The 22,411-nt window shown below is 39.2% G+C and overlaps 2 protein-coding genes across 5 annotated transcripts in view; one reads left to right on the top strand and one right to left on the bottom strand.

Annotated features, from left to right (window-relative positions):
- The window catches only part of LOC129761877 (kinesin-like protein Nod), a 39,981-nt gene that overhangs the window by 16,284 nt on the left and 1,286 nt on the right, over positions 1–22,411 (bottom strand). For all 3 annotated transcript variants that reach the window (XR_008740490.1, XM_055759703.1, XM_055759702.1), the window contains exon 2: positions 5,044–5,555. Coding sequence is in view for 2 of the 3 variants with exons in the window: in XM_055759703.1 (XP_055615678.1) it covers positions 5,044–5,555 (512 nt within the window). In the remaining variant the exon portion in view is untranslated. The remainder of the gene's footprint in view (positions 1–5,043; positions 5,556–22,411) is intronic.
- LOC129761880 (uncharacterized) lies at positions 6,519–22,360 on the top strand. 2 transcript variants are annotated; one of them, XM_055759709.1, is made up of 3 exons: positions 6,519–6,648; positions 20,883–21,716; positions 21,773–22,360. In XM_055759709.1, exons 1-3 carry the CDS (start codon positions 6,631–6,633, stop codon positions 22,223–22,225), a joined length of 1,305 nt encoding a protein of 434 aa, XP_055615684.1. In that variant the 5' UTR covers positions 6,519–6,630; the 3' UTR covers positions 22,226–22,360. The 2 variants fall into 2 exon arrangements, with proteins under 2 accessions (XP_055615684.1, XP_055615685.1); XM_055759710.1 differs by lacking the exon at positions 6,519–6,648 and adding an exon at positions 15,610–16,079.

Here is a 22,411-nt window from a genome sequence, read left to right on the forward strand (position 1 = left end):
AAAATAGTAGAATAGAATAGTTCATACGTTTCAAAATCCACTAAGTGTAAGAAGTTGATAAAAATATACCAACTTTAAAAAGAATTTACACAAATTCAATCAAGGATTTGTCATGAAATATTCAAAACCAAACTCAATACACTTTCATATTAAATCGAAAAAATAATCTCGATGGTCATAATTCGCGTCCAAGATATACTTTATCACTGTGGATCACGACTCCCGAGAATAACCTCATTCACCCGGGATAGAATTTCAATCTCAAGATTATTCGCAACTGTCTCCGGAAGGGTTTCCAGCTTTTGCACGATCAGTTGGGCAAACAATTCAAGCCGACCCTTGCGCAGGTGGTTTCGATCCCTAATTTCGTTGAACCTATGCTGCAGATCTAGCCTGTCCTCGAAGCCATTTAGTCTTCTACGTTTCGTGCGTACAGGCGAGGCTTCGGCCTCGTGCGAGCGGACAACGGCAGGCCTAGCTTTATCTGGCGTAGAAGTATAGTATGTGCCGAACAAGTGCTCCCCTCGTTCGGGTGATCCCTCGGCTGTGTCGAAATTGATCATCATTCTGCAAGAGATAAAACAGACGATTCTCAATAAAAGTGTGACACTTCGGTCGATCTGAGGTGATTAAAATTTGTGTAACTTTGTAATGTAATGGAATAATCACAACATATGATATTTTTATCGAATATTGGAATGAGCAGAATGAGCACAACATTAAGGAAGAGAATGTAATTCTTCTAAGTAAACCGATTTTATGGTTTCCCTCGCCATATTTCTTGGCTGAACTCCAATGCAAAAAATACGTATGGCTTAAATTAGAAAGAATGAAAGGATCGAAGATATGCGTTCTACTGTACAAATCCGAAGCATGCTTAACCGTCTGGGAATAGTTCTTAAAATATAATCCATGCGGTTCTTTACCGTTCTATTCGAAACGTCATATTGGTGCGACAATATAAATTCGTGACAAACCGGTCAACAACTACGAGTTTGATGACATTCACCCAGGGTGGCTTAAATAACAAAAACAGGTTGATGCTATCCATGTATGTTTCCCCAAGGCGTTCGACGATTGCTAAGGGTGCTCATACACTGTTTGACCGAAGCCAAATATTTGACTCTTTTTGACAGATAAAATTTGGTCAACGTGTACAGATCAAATATATTCTACACAAAACAAGACAAGCAAATATTCAATTATTGGATGCCTAAAATATTTTTTCAGTCTGTTCTTCGAACCTGTCGGTACACGGTTAGGTTACCTAGAATATTTCAGTTGATTTTTTCCATGTTCGGTGTTTGATATTGTTTACTACTGTTGAAAATTGAAGAGTGGCAAACAAAATAGTGTTTGTACAAATATCAAATCAAACCTTATCTGTCAAAAAATAACAAATATTTGACCTCAGGGCAAACAGTGTACGGCCACCTTAACACTTGCATTAAACAAAATGACATATTTACCAATTTTACACTTCATCGATCATAGTAATCCATGAATTTTTAAAACAGAATTTGACAACGCTATCAGTTAAACAGCGGTAGCCATGATAGAAAAGGAAAACAACTGCGCTCCATGGTTTGTGCGTACCGGAAACTCCATCCCGTTGCAAAGAAAGTAGATATCGTCACGTTTGCCGGAAACGCCCGTTCCGGTATCTATAATATTCTTACACTTCTGGAGAAGAATAAGCGCAATGGAAGCTTGGTTTCACTCGTCGAAAACGGTAGCTGAAGCTAAAGCAGAAGACAGCGTGGAAGGTGACTACATCGTTCCGGGCGTTGAAGCGGCAGATCGAAGCAGCGGGCCAACTACTTTACGTCCCTACCAAGGAGGTAAATTCCGACATGAAGTACATTTCCCACACCAAATTCCCAAAGAAGGACAACGGAGAGATTTACAGCAGAAAGTGCCTGCCGTAAGTTGCCTCATTCATCCAAAAATATGATTCGGACGAGAATGTGATGTTTTGGCCGGATCTGGCCTCCGCCCACTACACGAAGAAGTTGCTGGAGGAGACGAATCGCTTAAAGATAGATGTTGTTCCGAAGTCCGCCAACCCCCTGAACGTCCTCCTGCTGCGTCCCATCGAAAATTTCGGGACAAACCTACAGCGGGTGGTCTACTCCGAAAATTTCTCGACGAAAAAGGAGGAGGAGCTAATAAATAAAGCCAAGAAAGAACTGGATAATGGATGCCAACAAGTATGTTTCCGACAGCAATGGTTAGAGTTCCGGCGACAATCGAAACATTTTTGTAATGTGCAGTATCCATCTTTTTAATGCAATCATTATTGGTGAAATGAAAGACAGAAAATCCGAATTGGATCACCAAATAAATAGTGTTCTACTTGGCAAATCTTGAAGGATTCGTAATGTGAAAGGTGCATCGTCCACCACGTTCGCCATTCACAAGGCAATCCCGGAAGTGTGAAAAATATCCGGTTCAAACTCATCGCACACAGCATTCCACATTCCACAGCATTGAATTTCCTCCCCCAAGCTGAATACTCGTACATTTCTCTTAACATTGCTCATGAGATCTTGGGCGAGGCTTTGCCCGTCTTCCTTACACATTTTCTCCCAGTTTTTTTTCAAAGCTTCATCGGTTTTGAATGTTTTTCCTCTTTTCTTCAGCTTCTTCATTATCTTTCTGGTGAATTTGGCGGGTTCGCCTCCTTCGGGACCACATTAACGCCCTTCGCTTCGTACCAATCCATTACAGGCTTGGCGTAATGCCACGAAGCTTGATCCGGCCAGAACAGCGTGGGACCACGGTGAGAGCGGAGGAAGGGCAGCAAGCGCTTCTGCAAGCATTCCTCTCGATAAATCTGCCCGTTTATGGTGTCGGTTGTAACGAACGGCTTGCTGTACCGTCCGCAACTGTAAAACGCCTGCCACAACACGTACTCCTTCGCGAATTTGTCCGCCTTTCTCGTCCGGAACTCTCCGGAAAAACTCGAAGCCGGGGATTTGTTTGTTTTGGAGTCCGCCTTGATGTATGTCTCGTCGTCCATGACGAGACAGCCTGGCTTGACCAGCCACTCACGGTAAAGCTTCCGCGCACACCATTTGGCCACCGTATTATGCTTGTCAGTCCGGTTTGGCGCATTCCTGACCTTCAAAACACGCAGCCCAGCCCGCTTCATTGTCTGCTGGACGACCCACTTCAACGAATTGAGCTTTTTGGCCACGTTTCGGGTGCAAATGTTTGGGTTCTTCTTAAACTACTGCCTTATATCTTCCGCTCCTTCTCTGGGTATTCCGTTTTCGATTTTCGGCCCCTTCCAGCGCACCACTCGATGGTCTTCGTCTCCCGGAACATCTTCACAACGCGGGACATGGTGGAATGGTAGATTCCAAGCCTTTTGCCGATCCATCTGTACGACTGACCAGGATTATCGATCCCCAAGATTTGCTAGCGTAGCTCTTCTTGTTTCGAATGCGTCTCGGAAACTAATTGACAGATCGCGATGAGATTTTGCTCACATAAACATAACACTCTAAACTAGTATTACCCAAATTTTCATTAATTTTTACCCACGCGATAAAAAGTTACACCCAAAATAAAGTGTCGCATTTTTTCCGAGTCCAATCTTTATATTTATATAGATATTATTTTTATAAAAGTGCATTTAAAAAAAGGTTGCTATCGACTTTTTTTTAACGTAGGACTACGTCTAACCGGAATATATTGAGGGTAGAATGAAAACCTAAACAAAGAACATATAGGAAAAAAATGAAAGATTTCGAATGCTTATAACTCGAACATTTCTCAATAGATCGTGAAGATGTTTGCATCAATTGATAAGAAATATTTCTACGCATCTATCACATTTAATGAAATGTTATTTTCCATTAGATAAACAATTGAATAACTATAAAATGTCAAGCGTTATCTAAACGCCCACTACCATATCTTCTACTCACTGAATTTTTACGCATACCGTTTGATGATTAGGTAAAATACTTTTATCAAATTTCCTTGTAAAGGTAGGTTTAGAGTTCCCGCGAACGTGAACGCGGACAAACACTTTTTTGTTAATAATTCATCAGTTCATATGTAAAACGCGAGGAAAACATCTTGAAACGATAGGAAGAAACATTTTCTAGTTGAAAAACATGTTTAAACACAATTCATATTGATAAAAGTGGATTAATTCAATATTTCACAACGATTCTGAATTTCCACCGTGGAATCGAGATGTTGATGAACTCACCATAGTTCACCGACTTCGGTGAACGTGAACGTGAAAACAGTGGTGAACGTAGACGTCAAAATATTTCCCCGTTGATGTTCATGTTCGAATGTCCCAAGGCATTCTGAAAATTATTTCACCGTGAACTTAAAAGGATATGTTTAGCAATTCTCAAGTTTTCAATGAAAATTTTGATATGGATGCAATTTCATTCAATCGGATCTTTGCGCGGGTTGAAAAACTTCGTTGCTTCGGGTTGATTCGTGAACAACTGTATATTTCATCCGAATTACTTTATTGAAGATCGATGTTTATTTACTTCACGTATACTGCCGCACTTTTAATATGAACGTGAACGTGAACAAAATCATTCTATTCGCCACGATTTTTTTAGTTGTTTGTTCGCAATGTAGTTCACCGTGAAATGATCGTACTATTCCACCACCTGTTCAAGTTCACGTTCACGGGAACTCTAAACCCGGCTTAACGAAGAACATAATCTATTACAATGTATGAATTGGTGTTACATGGCATTTGTTCAAATTCTTTACTTACAAAGCAAATATGTTGAATTCTATTGAATTCGAAAATTGTTTCATTCAATCAACAATTTAATCAATGCAAACAAATGACTGCTAAGCCAACGGTAGTTCCACGTTAACCTTGTGGTTATATCATCGATATAACCCACGCATTTTTTCAATTGTCAATCCCAGATACTTTTCTGACAGAATGTATAAATGTATGAATGTAATAAGAATTAACATGATTGTATGACTGTAATAAGAATAAAAAGCATTCAGTGTAATAAGATTGAATGCATATGCAAATTAACTTACGTGCTACTCTGTGAAACCACGCTGGACGAGGTCGAGGCCGGTTGATCCACCGAGGTCGAGCTGGATAAATTCAGGCTGAACATCGAAGATCTCGAATCGGCCGGAATGCATTCGAAATCTCGCTCCGTCACATCGCTAAAACGAGGGAAAACCGGCGGTGGTGGCATCATCAACTGTGCACTCTGAAGAGCCGCCTTGGTAGGTGGAGCAATAATCACGGCCGACTTTTCAGCGGGTGCTCCTGGTGGGAGCAATGGTGCGTCGGTGGTGTTCGGTGGTGCTTTATTCAGCGGAACCGGTGCCACCGTTGAATTCAGCTTGCCATAGTCCAGCTTACGGATTTTGCTCGGAGTACAGAAGGTGTTGCTGTGGACCTTCTTGGCTGATGATCCATCAGGAATGCGTGGTCGTTTCGCCGCGGATTTCGGTGTTTTGGGATTAAGATTGCGAGCTTTCAGTGCACTTGCGCCGGGGACGTAGCTTTTTCCCGGGGTGCGAGTGCGTTCCTTTGCCTGAAGATGAGAGGAAGAAATAATGAATTAGAATCAGCATCACGTGCAGTAACCGCAATAAAAAGCGTAAATATATAATAGCGTACAGATCAACCGTAACCACAAAACAATCGTCGTTTCCGCGTGCTAGAAGAATAACAATTAAATAACGATCTGAATCGTGATCTATGCCCTGGAAGTATGATTTTGTTTCGTTCCTAAAGTAATCTGATCGTTGCTTTCAAGGACAACTCTGATATATAGAACACTACAATGAATGTGATGTATGTGTGTCAATTGCTCCCTGTGACAACAAATGAAATCCAAGAGCAGATCAAGTTCAATTTTTACACTATGCAAAATCTAAAAATATACGCACGAGAGTTAAATTGGTTCATATGCTGTTCAAGTCTAGCATAGTAAAATGACATAAAAGCGTCGTTAAGGCAATCAGAGAAACTCGCACTGTCGGCGAGTTCGGGGCTGACAATTGGACCGTATTGCGCCGTTTATGATGGTTGAACTTTAGTTTCAATGGGTCAGTTCAAGAATTCCATTGGCGCGTGGGAAATAGAACTATGAATCAAAATGTTAGTTACCAGAATGGAACTAACAAAAATGATGACAAAACTGGCACAGCGTGTAAGCGATCTGATCAGACTTATTTCAGGTTATATGAATTAAGACAAAGCATGATATAGGAATTGATATAAGACACAAAGAGAATAATTAACTAATTTATAATAATTCAAAACCAAAAAACATACAAATACCGAAATTCAACTGAGCGAACTTTCCTTTGTATATTATTCTAAATTAAGATAAGGGCCAAAAGTAGAATTCTGGCATGTGTGCGATCACCAGACTCTGGATTTGCAAATGTGTCTCCAATTAGTTTACAATTGAATGTAATATCGATAGCTTTGGCGGCAGCAGATGCCGATGTCATTGGAAATCTATAAATAAAAGCCGCAAATCCCGGCCATAAGTTTCATTCTAGTCTAGCGAGATTGAAGACGCATCCGATAATTGTCGCCTTCTTCGTCGTGTTGTTTCCGGGTAAATGCAAAAAAATTGATAAACCTAAAAACAGACGATGAGCAGCTACGATGAGGTAAATAATAATCCTAACGTTTTTTAAACATTGCATAGGATCATAACATGGATACTAGTTAACGAAATGTAGTGAAACTTGGATCAAAAGGAACCTGCAAGGAATGATTCTCAACGATGCCTTGGGCGATTTGATGTGATTTCTCTACCTGGGCCTGGGCCAGGTATTTACCGTACAGTTTTCGTATGCTGATAAATATACTGATAAAGAATTCGGGTACACGTTGTGGTGGTGGGACACAAGTGCCTAATCTGAACATGACTCCTCTGATAAGATCATCTAAAAATATTGCTCTTTTTTAAATTTGCTTGATAAAAACAAAAAAAGAGTACCATTTCTGAAGTTTATGTTCTTATCGGTATTTCGTGTAGCTAGTGATTTCCGGCTATTATATGGGCCATCCAAGCATGCTGAGGAATCACGATGATTATGCGAATTTAGACAAAAACAGTAGAGTTTCGTACAATGGTAGGAAGATGACATTCAATTTTGGGGGTGATAATTGTTAATTTCAGACGACATCGTTGATGGATGTAAAGAAGAATTATAGCGGCGCGTGTGATTCAGAATTGTGCAGAAAAAAGTTGTGCATTAACAAATATGGTCATGGGTGGAGCTCAAGAAGGCGCCTGCTTTTAAGGATTCGCTTCTGTGTGTCAGACTTTCGGAATATGTTGATCCTAAGGCGGCGGTGACATCAGATGCGGAAATGTGGTCGTACAAATTGTATGCAATAGTGAAAATAAACAACCACATTGAATTGTATTGGTGTGGTTACATTGCTTCCCCCTTGCTTCGTTCGAATTCGTCAGCTTCTATAGAACAAAATTGTTTGTTTCTCTTCGTCAGTTATCGTACAATCAAATTTTTGTGCGTACTCCAATGTCACCTCGTCCTAACTCTGTTGAATTTAGCAAGAACAAAGAAAAGTGTGATCTTGTTAGTAGCGATAAACCTGGTGATCTATATCCGATTACTATAATTACGATTCCGGTGTAGAAAAAAGCATGGCTTGCTAACATCTCACTTTTAAAATTTATCTTGTGATCTATCTTGTGATGGTTCAATTGGCGTACCTTATCAGTTGTAATTTTCGAAGCTTGTCGTGATATTCGAGACCATGGCGTTTGCAGAATGGACCACGAAAAAATAGCCTCACCGGTTGCTTGGCAACAGCAGCGCAATGGGCACATCTGCGAACGTAATCTTCGAAATCAGCGCCAATGCTTGGGCAAACACATAAAGGAAAAAAAAGACCAGTGGGTAATGTCGGGGACATAACCGGAGTGACGTAGGACTATACAAAGGGGACATCTTTTGCTAAATATATATTTTAAATACATTGTGTTATTTTCTTCTCCTACGTGAATACCTACCTATCTACCTGAAAAATGAATTAGTTTACTGTTTACTCTTTATGAACATGTTGGGGGTTCTGAAAAGAACCTTTGGTGTTGTGTTTTTGCGTTTTTTTTTTACATACTTGATTCTTGATTTTTTTCTGAAGGCTTTGTACTTATTAAATGTTCAACGCCAGGCATCTTTCGGCGTATGCACATATCGTACAATCAAAATGATGGTTGTGATAGGGAATGCATAGGTGGTCATCAGCTCATTCACTATCATATATTTCACTATTGAGCACATTACCGTACCTTAAACTGTGGTTTCGGAGACGAATGAATTGTAAGATTTGTAGTCTCCGCAAAGTAAATAAAAATGAAAAAGAACTGAGGTTTTGGAGACGAACTCTACGATCTGTCGAGAAATTAAAGAGCTATAAGCGTTCTGAAAAACCAACAGTAAATCCGCGCGTTTTGTACTTTAGCGGTACACGCTCACAGGATAGAGACAAATCGGCAGACTCATCCAAAGGGGCGAGTCCAACGATACAAACGAATGATCGTCAAGAGGCAGCGATGGCAAAAAATACATTCATTACGATTTGTTCGCTCGTTGAATTCACATGCAGGCTAAAAAGGGTCCTTTTCAGGATCACAAAATTATCTTTAATCTAAAGAGTTTATTGTTTTGCCGTTTGCCACTCGCCACAGCTAGTGATCCCCGATTTTTGAAATTAATCGTTCATCGGCTAATCGAATAGTTTTCAGCAGTTTGTTATTCGATACGATCAATCGGCCCAAATAATCGATTAATCGATTAATCACCACACTGAACGAAATAATTGGTTAGATCTCTCATTTGCTAGAAAGCCATATGGAATCAAAAAAGTGTTCATTCCGCCTGAAAATCAATTATTATCTTCTACTCATCCCTAAATTCGTAAACGAAGCTCAATTCACGTTGACGGCATTGAGCTTTGTTTACGAACTTAGGGGAGCCTCAAAGATAATGATTTGTTTTCAGGATAAAACTGCAGCGGCCGTACCCTCGATGCCCTCGATGCCGCCTTGTTCTGGATTTGTCACCAAAGCAGTTCGTATAAAGAACAAACTTTTTTCTTCTGCTACCTGCTGCAAATCGGCATTAGGAAACATTATTGTCTGCTCGCTGGCAGCTGCAAGACTGTGATTTAAAACCAGATACATTTCTCTCGCTACAGACATTATGAAAATGAATTGACTGTCTCTGTGTGCAGGCAACTAGTACTCACAACCAAAGATGCCAACCTTTTTCAGGATTTCCCAGACTTTTTAGCGCGTTTCATGACATCCTGACAAACACTCAAGTATGCCTGATTGTACTTTTTACTTTATCAGAATAAAAATTATGCGTGATAAATATACTAGTTTCCATGCCAAAGTGTTCTTAGTTGGAAATGTCATAATAGCTCTATTCACTCTTGTATAAAGCGTACATTAAGTTAAATTCTCTTGATGCAAAGCTGTGCTTAACTTTTTTATCTCTACACTGAAATGTCTCGTGATTTTTCAAAACAGTGCTGGAAAAATTGATGAAACCAGACTGTCTTATGAATTTATGAAATTATGAACGAGGATAAGTTTGAGGAACAACATTGCTTCATTGTGGATAGTGTGTATGTAGATATAACCCCAGAGTTATTGATGTAGAAATACGTTTCAGAGTGTACAATTACTGAACAGAATTTTTTTTAAATCGCAGTCAATATAAAAAGATTTGATATATTATTTGCTCGTCAGATTCAAAGTAGAGTGCACTTTAATGATGGAATTTTGATAAATATATCTATAACCGAATCAAAGAACATCAAAATTAGGAAAATTCAATAAGTCCTCCGCTGCTGATATGCTTTTCTCATGTGTTGAATAAAGATTCATTCCAATACGATGAATTCAGAGTAAATTTGAAACTTTATTTCTCTGCAATTGATTGTAGTGATGCTGTAGGCTTTGGTAAAAAAAAAGTATAAACGATCAAAAGATCAGGTGAACCACTAGCTTTTCCACTTATGCGAGGGTGTATACCATGCTTAATTATTATTTCACATTCCTCAGCATTGATAGAACGACTTTATTAGTTCAATCTAAATCAAACAAAGATTAGAAATAGACTAGGAAGGAATGGAATGGAAGGAATATTAGCCGCTAAGAATTATGTAGAGCTAAATTTAAAAAAAACATGTTCCGTTATACTTTTGCAGAAAATAAAATCCAAATGCATCCAAATCGGTGTATAAGACTTTTAGAAATAAGAACGTTCATTTATTGAAGAAAATTAAGTTGTTTGGAAGTTCATGCGGCCACTGATGATGACCAAAATCGAGACGCTGGTCACAAAAAAAAACTCGTTACGTGGCCAATGAATTAGCTGATTCACTACAGTTATCTAAAACCATCTTTCATGAGCATCCCTTCACAGCTTGGTTACGTACATTAGGGCGCCAATGAAAATGGTCATCTCGAATTCCAAAAAGTTACCCCATAAAAAATGTTCACCGCCTCGAAAAAACACCCTATGCAAAATATCAACTCAATCGGACTAAGGGAGAGTGGCGCAAAGCGGTCAAAGTTTGAGTTTTTTGAAAATCGAAAAATCACCGAAAATCGAGGTTTTCAAACAAAATTTTGATGCCAAATGTCTTAAAATTATATTACTCGTCGAGTTTTACAGTTAGCTCGAAATTTTTTTTGTCTTAAAAAATGTTTTTTGGCACTCCGGTGATTTTTCCGATGATTTTTCGTTTTTCAAAAAACTAAAATTTCAACGTTTGCGACGCCAGTAAATGAAGTCCGAATGAGCTAATATTTTGCCCTAGCTGACCCGGCAAACTTCGTCTAGCCCAAAATTTGTTTTTTGTTATCAATACCTTCAAACATTCACGTTTTCTTACTAAGCGCAAGTTCATGAGTCCAATCGCAGAACTGTTCATTGACTGATCTTCTAATCCACCTCAGTTGAATTTACCTTTTACTAAAAAAAATCCTAATACTTCTACCAAAACTCATCATTATAATATCAGATTATTTTGAGACACAATTCTCGTTCAAGATTTTCCAACCACTTGCAAATAACATGTTTCTCCGTTACATGGAGTAAATGTTTGATGCAGAAAATATGATAGAATGAAGACAGACTCCTCCCCTCTTCGCCCCTTAGAGAAGGGGGAGGAGTGTCTATTCCCCATAGAAACGTTTCGTGCCCCCTAAAATCTTCATATGTCAAATTTGGCTCCATTTGCTTGATTAATTTTCGAGTTATGCAGAAATTTGTTTTTCATTTGTATGATAGCCTACCCTACGAGAGGGGGAGGTGTATCTAACCACAATAGAAACATTTATTGCACCCTTAAACCTCCACATGCCAAATTTCGTTTCATTTACTTGATTACTTGATTACTCAAGAACTGTAATGCAGAAATTTGTGTTTCATTTGTATGGCAATAGTCTGTTTTGAAAGTAATATTAAGGTTATTGAAACAAGTTTTTGGATCAAAAAGTAACAAGTATAAAGCACGTAGACATTTTAACTTTCGAATGAAGTGTATATCCTACAATTTCATTCAGTTGTTTAGGAGTTATTAACGTTCAAAATCTCGGTCTCCGGCGTAACGCTTTCGTTTTCGAAACTTTGATTTTACACCCCGGTATAGAAATGAGAGACGTAGTCCTACGTCGAGTTTGCCGTGAAAGAGTTTTGTATTATGAGCTACTACCAAATGGGACGCGTTCTGGCGTAGTGATAACATCCATACCTCTTACGCTGAAGGTCACGAGTTCAATTCTGACTCCCGACATTCCTCCAAAAATGGAAATAAAAGTGACGAACAGTGACACACAACTTATGCATTCGTGCTTTTTCGCCAATACGCTTCGGAAAGCGTATCGAAGTATGATGATTTTCTAGGAGCTGTTAAGAAGTTAAGAAGAACTTCAATTATATCTTTGGAAACTAATGTTTCCCAAAACGTTGATGCAGTTTCTTGCAATTCAATATACTGTTTTTCTGCCTAATTGACCAAATATTTTACAAAAAAGTGTTTTTCAATGTTTTTTACTGAAATTAAGCAATTAACAGACCGAAAAGTACAATATATTTTTCGATGCGGGTTATATGGACATACAGTGGGGGTAATATGAACAGGTTTGTAATATATGAAGCGTAGAGGTTTATCGATCGTGAGAGGAATAATTTTATTCAACCAAGGTCTGAACTCATCACGAATATCCAATGAAAAAATCGAATCCATTCACCTAGAAGTGATATCGTGCTTTTCAGCAGTATAAACGGACAGACCCTCAACTATTTTGCTGTTGGTTCCAGTCAGCTTTTAAACAGTCCACATTTGGCGATTTGATTTCCATTTATAGACGCAGGTTCATTGCGAATTAATCGGAACAATTTCCATAACTTTAACAGAATTTATTATGACGTTAAATTTTCCCTGTAATTGTTTGTACATATAGTTTTAGCCTAATTTGTTTAGCAATTGCATTTATATTTTACTCACGTTTAGTGCGTAATTTACTCGTTTAAGTTATCTGGTTTTTGGTATTCAATTCAATCTAATTCTGGATATCTATAGTGGCTTCAATTAAAGGACATTAAGTATAAGGTTAACTAAATGAAAGGTGTAGGTTATGAAATTCACCTGGTTGTAAAAACAAGATTCACTGAATTCGATTCAGCTTCGAAGCTAATTGGACTCGTTATTACTTTTGATCCAATTCACTATGTAATTCCAATATTACTCTATATGTAAAAAAATGGATTTCTGTCTGTTTGTCTGTCTGCCTGATTCTTATGGACTCGGAAACTACTGAACCGATCGACATGAAAATTGCTATGTAGGGGTTTTTGGGGTCGGGGAAGGTTCTTATGATATTTCCAGACCCCTCCCCCCTCTCTAAGGGGGGGCTGCCATACAAATGGAACGAAATTTGTTAGAAACCCCACCCCATCTCCAAGGGGAAGCTGCCATACAACTGAAAGACAAATTTCTGCATAACTCGTGAACTAATCAAGCAAATGGAGCCATATTTGGCATGTGCAGATGTTAGGGGGCACGAAACGTTGGAGAATCGACACTTCTCCTGCCTCTCTAAGGTGGGCTGCCATATAAATGAATTGGCTTGTGGAGGGTTTAGGGAGCAATAAATGTTTCTATGGTGGTTTGACACTCCTTTCTCCTCTCTAAAGGGGGGGGGCGCTCCCATACAAGTGAAACACAAATTTCTGCATAACTCGAGAACTAATCAAGCAAATGGAACCAAATTTGGCATGTGGAGGTTTTAGGGTGCAATAAATGTTTCTATGGTGGTTTGACACCATAAATTAAACACAAATTTCTGCATTTCTCGAGAATTAATCAAGCAAATGAAACCAAATTTGGCATGTGGAGGTTTTAGGGTGCAATAAATGTTTTTACGGTGGTTAGATACTCCTCCCCCCTTTCTTAGGGGGGCTGTCATACAAATGAAACACAAATTTCTGCATTAAGCAAATGAAACCAAATTTGGCATGTGAAGGTTGTAAGGTGCAATGAATGTTTCTATGGTGGTTAGACTATCCACCCCCCTCTCTAAGAGGGGGGGGGGTCTGCCATACAAATGAAACACAAATTACAGGGGGCACACAAACACAAACTTCTGCAAAACTCGAGAACTAATCAAGCACAATTTGGGATGTGATGATTTTTGGGTATGAGAAATGTTTCTATGTTGGTATGACACCCCTCTCTCCTCTGGAGAGGGGGTCCCATAAAAATATTACACATATTTCAACCAAAAACATGACAATTGAAAATTTTCGGAAAACTCTGAAAGAAAAAGGGAAAAATCGGAAAATTAAATTCTCATATGTTCTACGCACGATGAAACGCACTCCTTTATCTTCTTCTATCTATACCAATAAAAAATTATCGCCGAATATGTGGATAAGAGCAGAACTCGAGGAAGGAATTGTCCGATTTAGGGCTGTCTTCCTTCTATCATATTTTCTGTATCAAACATTTATTCCATGTAACGGAGAAACATGTTATTTGCAAGTGGTTGAATCTTGAACGAGAATTGTGTCTGAAAATAATTTTATATTATAATGATGAGTTTTGTTAGAAATACTAGGAATTTTATAGTAAAAGGGGTCGTAATGGGGTCGATTAGAAGATCAATCAATGAACAGTTCTGCTATTGGACCCATGAATTTGTTCATAGTAAAAAAACATGAATGATAACAAAATAACAAAAAACAAATTTTGGGCGAGACGAAGTTTGCCGGGTCAACAATAATATTAAAATTTCAAGTAAATTTCAAGACTTCGCTCTATCCACACATTCTCTATTGTTTTCTAAATTTGAGATGTGTTATCTGTCAATCGATTATAATCCGATGTTGATCTCGGATGTTGTTGATGGAGGAGCTTGATTGCCAAAGGGCGTAACACTGACACCTTTGTAGAAACGAACGAAAACTTGTTACAATAATTTCAAAATATTAAGAGGTTATCTATATACTATGTGGAAACTGCAAGATCCCAGTTTAGGTGAGCATCCACGTGAAATGTGTCGATGGGTGTTGAACGAAGGGATATCATGAGCTCGCCAGGCTCGACATACCCGATTCAACGTTGGTTTTGGTTGTTTTGTTAATTCAGCTCTGCCGTTTTGTGTTTCGAATATAAAAACGAGGCATCTACAAAAAGAACGCATTATTACTGTCTGTGAAACACAAACCAGGTGTCGGTTTTACTCTGACTGACTGTCGTGTCGGTGTTATACCGAATGGACTCGAAATTTCGAAAAAAAATCTTTTCGAGAATTGATAAGCAACAACACCACCTACCGTCTCACAAACTACTTAGCACAATGATCTACGATGAGTTAAGCTCAAAAAAGTATCGAATTTTCCACAATTTTCCCACTGTCTCATGTTTGCTGGTCGGTTCTGTTTTGTTGTTTGTGTTAGCATCAAAGCGACTTCCGCAGATGTAAGATACCACGAAATGTAAGAAATGACAAGTGTGTACAGGGGATATCGGAAAATTTTCAAAAAAAATGCTTCTAATTGAAAAAAAAACAGGGGGTGTCGGTTTTACCCACAGTGTCGGTTTTTTTCTGATTTACCCTACTTAGTTGAGGCTTCTATACCGAAAAACACGCCTTGAATGTGTTCTGGAGTGGCAAGCTCTAGAATACGCGTGACCACAATGCAAGTCGGAAGAAATTTCTTTGACGAAAAATCTCCCGGCCAGAAAGGGAAACCACCTTTCACCTCCCCCCCACTCCCCCCCAATCCTCGGCATGATAAAGTGTAACGCTAAATACTCGGCCACGGGAGCACTCGGGATGATGCACCCTATGAGCGGAATAAAAAAAAACTTGCTCAAAATATAACTTTATTTGTAATTTTTCCATACGTATGAAATGCTACTACCTGCCTCCGAAAACGAGATTCGAAACAGATAACAACATAGTCGAGAATCGATAAGATCGAAGACGCCATACGACAGCAACGGATAAGATAGAGTCAATGAAATTCGATACACTCCTGCAGAGGTACCGAAAGGCAATGTTATGAAATTCGAGCCATAATTATCAACTCAAATTCGGAGCTTCAAGCGCCGCGCGCGCGAAATAGTAAACGATCTCTACATCATTTGGCGGCGGCGGTATACTTTCGGAAGCGAAGAGTTATCTCCAGTGACTAAGCAAGTCCCATCGATCGTAGTACCCCCCTTTCGGACTCTCAATTTCATAACATTCGTCAACTGATAGTCCAGCCGGAAAGATCGGTTCGCGCGCGCTCTCGCAGAATAAAAACAGCAACAATCAATTTCGCGTTCTCCGCGTTCAACGCGAGATCCATTCATCACACAGCTCCCGTCGAGCCCTTGACACCACTTTAGCGTCGTGGAAAGCGTGCAAAAAGCCATCGCTGGTCGACGTGTTGTTGATCTAAGTCACGGTTGTGCGCGAGCACTAGAGAATCTCTCGACAGTCTTATCAATCCTTAACGTGCTTATTTAGCGGTCGAAGATTGCTAGAGACAAACAGGTTAGTTGTTTGATAGAAGATTGTATAACGGGGTGGAAAATAATTGAAAGTTCTGAGGCCTTGAGTGATCTAATAGAATTGATTCAAGTATTGTAAATTGTAAACATTGCTGGAAGTTGCTTGTCATTGTGAAATGTTCAGCTGTAAGATTATATCTTTTGAACAGTGTTTTATAACAACTTCTAGTTACATTCATTAGTATTCAATAATAACAGTGAGCAGATCTAAGCAGGCAAAAAGTGAACTATTGAGATGTGTTAAGGTGTTAAGGATCGTGTTAATAACAAGAATTGATGTTGATCATGCTGGTTTGAACTCTGTCGCTAAAAAAACTATCAAGGTTCTCAGTGTGCAATAAGGTTTTTTTTCTACTTATTCAGATGAATCCGGTTCGAAACAGCACACTTCCAAAAACGTTTATTCCAAGCTGGTACTATTTATGCGACACGCAATAATAGAAAACAATCAGGAAACACCGATCAAATGTGTACAGATGACGTCGGCTGATGAGATATGGTGAATTTGCTCTCGTCATGCAGATCATTACAGTGAACAAAAGTGGTAATTACCATTAACAATAGGTGGCGAGCGGGGAAAAAAGATACATCCATATTAATCTTTGACACGAACTCTACTTATCGGTAGACTGTATTATCATCTGGCGGAACGGTGGATGTCCATAAATTAAGTGATGTCGTTCAAAGTCAACAGTCGCATGTGTTTCATGCTAAGAATGGGATGCACGCGTATAGAAATACTTACTGAACAGCCAAAAGCACACGAGATCGCATCAACAAGTACAATTCGATTTAGAGAAGAGGCGTATGAGTGCGAACTTTCAATTGATTGTGTCCCGCTAAACTGTGGAATAACAGCATCGCAATAGAATGACTAATTTAGTCATAGTGTGAAGTACCATCAATCATGGTGACAGTCGTCATATTGCATAATATTTAAATTCTGGAATTTCCTGTGCAAGGCGTTTTGCCGATAGAGGAATTCTGTGCAGTGTTCTGTTCCCTTATCAAATAGAACACATGCTGCATAAGTTCGTGAACATTTGCTAAAAATTGTATTTCTCCGGTGTGAACAAAAAATCAAAGTTATTCTTAACAGAATGCATCGTTTTTTACACAGTTTTGATTATTAGGATATTATGAGGACATGTTCGTACAGGAATATTGCACGTTTTTTGGCTGTCGAATTCTGCTTCAAGAGCCAATTCTGCACTGCAAAACTTGTGGCTTCTTGCGATGGTATCCCACACGGTTTGATTGTTGGCATCGTACTCACTGCCCATTAAAAAAAATGAGCGCTCTATTGAATGTAAGAACTTTGTCGAAGACAGTTTTTGTCTAGAGAATAACCGTCGAGCTCTGAATGCTAATTTCCACTTAAATACATCTCCTGGACCATTGTGCATTGTTGATTAAATAGATAGCTCACATGGTCATACGTCGCCTGTTTTTAGTCCTTTATTGCGTTATCCGCAATTTTCGTTATCCGAGGTGACGTTGTCATACTATTCCACAGATGTTCGGCGTTCTACTGTTATGGACCGGCAGGGATAAGTGAGTCTACATGTCGCTTTTGGGCGACCATCGATTCAATGTTCTGATGCACAGCTGATACTCGTGAGTTAGGATTAAGTTTCTCCCATTTTGAATTATCACGTGTATCGAGGAAGCACATCGAAAGATTCGTTGAAAAACATCATCAAATAAAATCATCACAAGATGCTAGCATTTAACGAACAGTTCTAATTTGGAGAAGAGTGGAAAAGGAGGGAAGAGAAAAAGAAAATGAGGAAATGCGAAAAGGAATGGATAGGAGAGGAAAGAAGAGGAAATAGAAAAAGATGAGACGGTAAAAGGAAATAAGAAGCAAAAAACAAGATGAAAAGAAGAGAAAGAGAGAAGAAACAAACAAAAAAAAATTACAGGAGAAGAGAGAGAGAGAGGAAGAGAAAAGGAGAGAGAGAGAGAGAAAAGGAGAGAGAGAGAGAGAGAAAAAAGAAGAGAGAGAGAGAGAAACAGAAAAGAAGAGAGAGAGAGAGAGAAAGAGAAAAGGAGAGAGAGAGAGAGAGAGAAAGAGAAAAGGAGAGAGAGAGAGAAAGAGAAAAGAAGAGAGAGAGAGAGAGAGAGAGAAAGAGAAAAGAAGAGAGAGAGAGAAAGAGAAAAGAAGAGAGAGAGAGAAAGAGAAAAGAAGAGAGAGAGAGAAAGAGAAAAGAAGAGAGAGAGAGAAAGAGAAAAGAGAGAGAGAAAGAGAAAAGGGGAGAGAGAGAAAGAGAAAAGGGGAGAGAGAGAGAAAGAGAAAAGGGGAGAGAGAGAGAAAAAGAAAAGGGGAGAGAGAGAAAGAGAAAAGGGGAGAGAGAGAAAGAGAAAAGGGGAGAGAGAGAGGGAGAGAGAGAGAAAAGGGGAGAGAGAGAGAAAAAAAAAGAAGAGAGAGAGAAAGAGAAAAGGGGAGAGAGAGAGAGAAAGAGAAAAGGGGAGAGAGAGAGAGAAAGAGAAAAGGGGAGAGAGAGAGAGAAAGAGAAAAGGGGAGAGAGAGAGAGAAAGAGAAAAGGGGAGAGAGAGAGAGAAAGAGAAAAGGGGAGAGAGAGAGGGAGAGAGAGAGAGAAAAGGGGAGAGAGAGAGAAAAGGGGAGAGAGAAAGAGAAAAGGGGAGAGAGAGAGAGAAAAAAAAAGAAGAGAGAGAGAGAGAACAAGGGGAAGAGAGAGGGAAAGTGTAAGAGAGAGAGAACAAGGGGAAGGAAGCCTCATATCAACAGTCCCGCTGTGAACATACTAACAATAGCAATACTCTTACGCCGAAAAAGGCTGATTGTGCATCGATAGAATAGGAATTCTTTTACGCCTAAACGGCTACTGTGTTATAAATAAAACAAATGTTTATCGATAGATAACGATACTCTTACGCCTCAAAATGGTAACAGTGTAATGTACAACAAAAGTTATCTTAGGATAAAAAAAGTACACAAATGAATTCGGCTCTGTTACAGCTGAATTGCTAAATGAGCCTAACAAAACTAACTGTTGGGATAAAAAAAGGGGAAGAGAGGGAAAGAATAAGGGAGAAAGAGAGATCAAGGGGAAGAGAGAGGGAAAGAGTAAGAGAGAGAGAGAGAGAGAGAACAAGGGGAAGAGAGAAGAAAATAGTAGAAGATGGAGAGAGAGAAAAAGAGAAAGAGAGAGAAAAGAGAAAGAGAGAGAAAAAGAGAAAGAGAGAGATAAGAGAAAAAGAGAGAGAAAGAGAAAAAGAGAGAAAAGAGGAATAGAGAGAGAAAGGAAGAAAAAGAGGGAAACAAACGAAGAGAAAGAGAAAGAGAGAAAGGGAGAAAAAGAGAAAAGGAGAGAGAGAAAGAGAAAGAGAATGGAAGAGAAAACGAGGAAAACAGTGAAAGACAGGAAGAGAGAAACAGTGAAAGGAAAAAAGAGAGTGAAAGAGAGAAAGAGAAAAATGAAAAAAAGAAAAGGAGAGGGCAGGGGCTCTGTCGATTATCTAGGAGTAAAGAGTGAACATAGAAGAGCACAGAGAAGTGCGAATTGCAGACATAAAGATAGTAAGAGAGGGGAAAAAAGAAATTCGGAAAAAGAATGGAGAAAAGTGGGATTGAAAAAAAAAGGAAAAAAAAACAACGAAGAGAAAAGGAAAAAGATGAAAAAACAAAACGAAGACTGAAAAATAGAAACTAAGAGAAACAACTACGAAGGAGTTTTTATACAAACAAAAAAAACAGTATTTTTTCTTTACATGTTTTTTTTCTCTCTACAACCTTACTTCGATACGATAAACGATAAAATAGAGAAAAAAAGAAAAAAACAATGGATTAAGAGAAGAAATAAAAAAAAACGAGAGAAAGATAAAGATAAGGGGATAAGAGAGAAATGAAGAGTAAAATCAGGAAAGAATAGAGAAAAAAAAAGTAGAAATGGAAAAATTAAAACAAAAAGGGAAAAATTAAAGGGAGTAAAAAAAACAAGAAAGGAGAAATAAAGAGATACGATATTAGAAGAGATATTACAGAAATAGGTGAAAAGAGCTTAAGAGACAACGGAGAGATAGAGGGAGAGAGAGAAAAACGGAGATAGGGAAACAACTATGTACAACTATGAGAGAAATTGAAAAAAAAAGCAAGAGAAAGACACAAATGAGCGACAAACAGGAAGAGAAAGTAAGATAAGAGACGAATGGAAAAAGAAGCGAAAAGACAAAAACGAATCAAAAAGAGAAAAGAAAAACGAAGAAAGAAGGAACAGAGAGAAAAACGATGAAAGAAGAGAGAGACAGAGAGAAGAAAAAATGAAGAAAGAAAAGAAAGAAAGGAATGAGAGAAACGAAAAATAGAAATAAAAAAGCGAAAAAAATGAGTAAGAAGTGAAAAAAATGAATGAATAAAAAACGAAGAAAATGGAAGAAATGAAATATTGAAAAAGGAAGAAAGGAGAAAAAAACGGGAGAAGAGAAGAAAATGTCGGAAAACAGGAAGATGAGACTAAAGACCATTTTGAAAAGAAGCGCTTTGAGTACAATCAAAAATTCACCGTATTCATTAGATTTATCACCATGTGACCTTTGAAAGAGAAAGTCAACTGCACGAAGGATAATAGGTTCTAGTGCTAAAGTGTTAGGAACCATTCTCGAAATTTGCGAAGACTGAAACAGAACCGTTGCGCAACTAGTTTCAAGCTCAGGATAAAAAATCCAGAGTATTATAACTAAACATTTCAAGCTCCTATTCCTAGACTAATTGGAATGCTACATAAATCCAATCTAACGGAAACTTCCTCCCATTCCATTGCAGGTCATGTGCCTAGATGGTGTAAATGGTCCGGCGGAGCTACCGGTGGTCTCCTCCCAGCACCATCTTGAGGAGCTGGCACGCAGCGAACTTAACTCCGATGACGTGTCGATCACGCTGAGCGCCGGTTCCGCCAAAGGGGATAACTACATCGGGATAGTGTTCCGAGCCCGGGTCGAATGTCGCCAGACTGGAAAACATAAGAACATCATTGTGAAACTTCCGCCTCAGAGCGAAGCCCGACGGAATCAGTTTTTCGCTCGACCCAGTTTCGAGCGGGAGATTTGTTTCTACACCGAAATCTACCCGATGATGGTAAAGTTTCAGCTAGAAAAGGGCATTGAGCTGGACGACGGAACGAACGGAGGATTCAATCAGATTCCCAGATGCCTCCGGACCAGCTTGGTGGAGCGCGAGGAAGCTATTTTCATGACGGACCTGAAGGAAGCTGGCTTCGATATGTTCGATCGACACCAGTTGCAGGGAATAGAGCACCACCGGTTATTGGTGAAGACGCTGGGGCGATTCCATGCGATTTCTTTCGCATTGAAAGATCAGCAGCCGGAGCTAATTGCACCGTACCAGGGAATGATGGAGCTGTTTGCCACTCGTGAAGATGACGGATCGCTAGATACATGGTTTACCATGTTGATTGAAAGGACGCTTGGAACGTTGGATGAGCAGGAGGAGCCAGAGGTGTACAGTAAAACAAAGGCGGCATTAGAAGGAAAATTTATGGATATGATAATCGATCTAACCAAGGGTGAGAATGCCGAACCTTATGCTGTTATCTGTCACGGCGATTGTTGGAATAACAATATGCTGTTCAAGAGCGAGGTAAGCTCAGTTTAACTTAAATTTCCAACGCATTTAACAAAGACAATTCGTTTCAGAACGGCATTCCAGTGGACATTCGGCTGCTGGATTGGCAGATTTGTCGCTACGCCTCTCCGGTTCTCGATCTGATGTATTTCATTTTCACCGCTTCAACGAAAGAGTTCCGAGAATTGCACTACGAACACTTGCTGGATTTGTATTACGAAAGCCTTGCCGATTTCCTCCGTCGGCTGGGATCCGATCCGGAAAAGCTTTTCCCCAGAAAGGCCCTCGATGAGCAACTGCAACGATTTGGCCGCTTTGGGCTAATGATGGCTGTGATGTTGCTTCCGGTGATCAACACCAAGAGCGAAGATGTTCCGGATTTGGAGGAGATGTCCGAAAAGCTTGAAAGTGGCGCCGATGTCACCGAAAACATAAACAATTTCCGATCGGAGGAAACAGAAGGAATCTATCGGGAGAAGATGAGCGGTTGCTGCCGGGATATGGTTCGATTAGGGTATATTTGAGGTTCGGCAAGACAATATGTGTTGGCAGTATTTACATTTTTTTTATATAATTGTATTCCAAACAAACATTGTTACATTGTTACTCATTGTTACCAATAGTTGAAGACAATAAACCAAACTATAAGTTTTGTTCTACGATGTTTTACAAGTTATTAACAGAGGTTTAAGTGATCAAATAAAGTAATC

Source organism: Toxorhynchites rutilus, chromosome 1 (assembly GCF_029784135.1).
Source record: "Toxorhynchites rutilus septentrionalis strain SRP chromosome 1, ASM2978413v1, whole genome shotgun sequence".
In the NCBI taxonomy this organism is placed as follows: domain Eukaryota; kingdom Metazoa; phylum Arthropoda; class Insecta; order Diptera; family Culicidae; genus Toxorhynchites; species Toxorhynchites rutilus.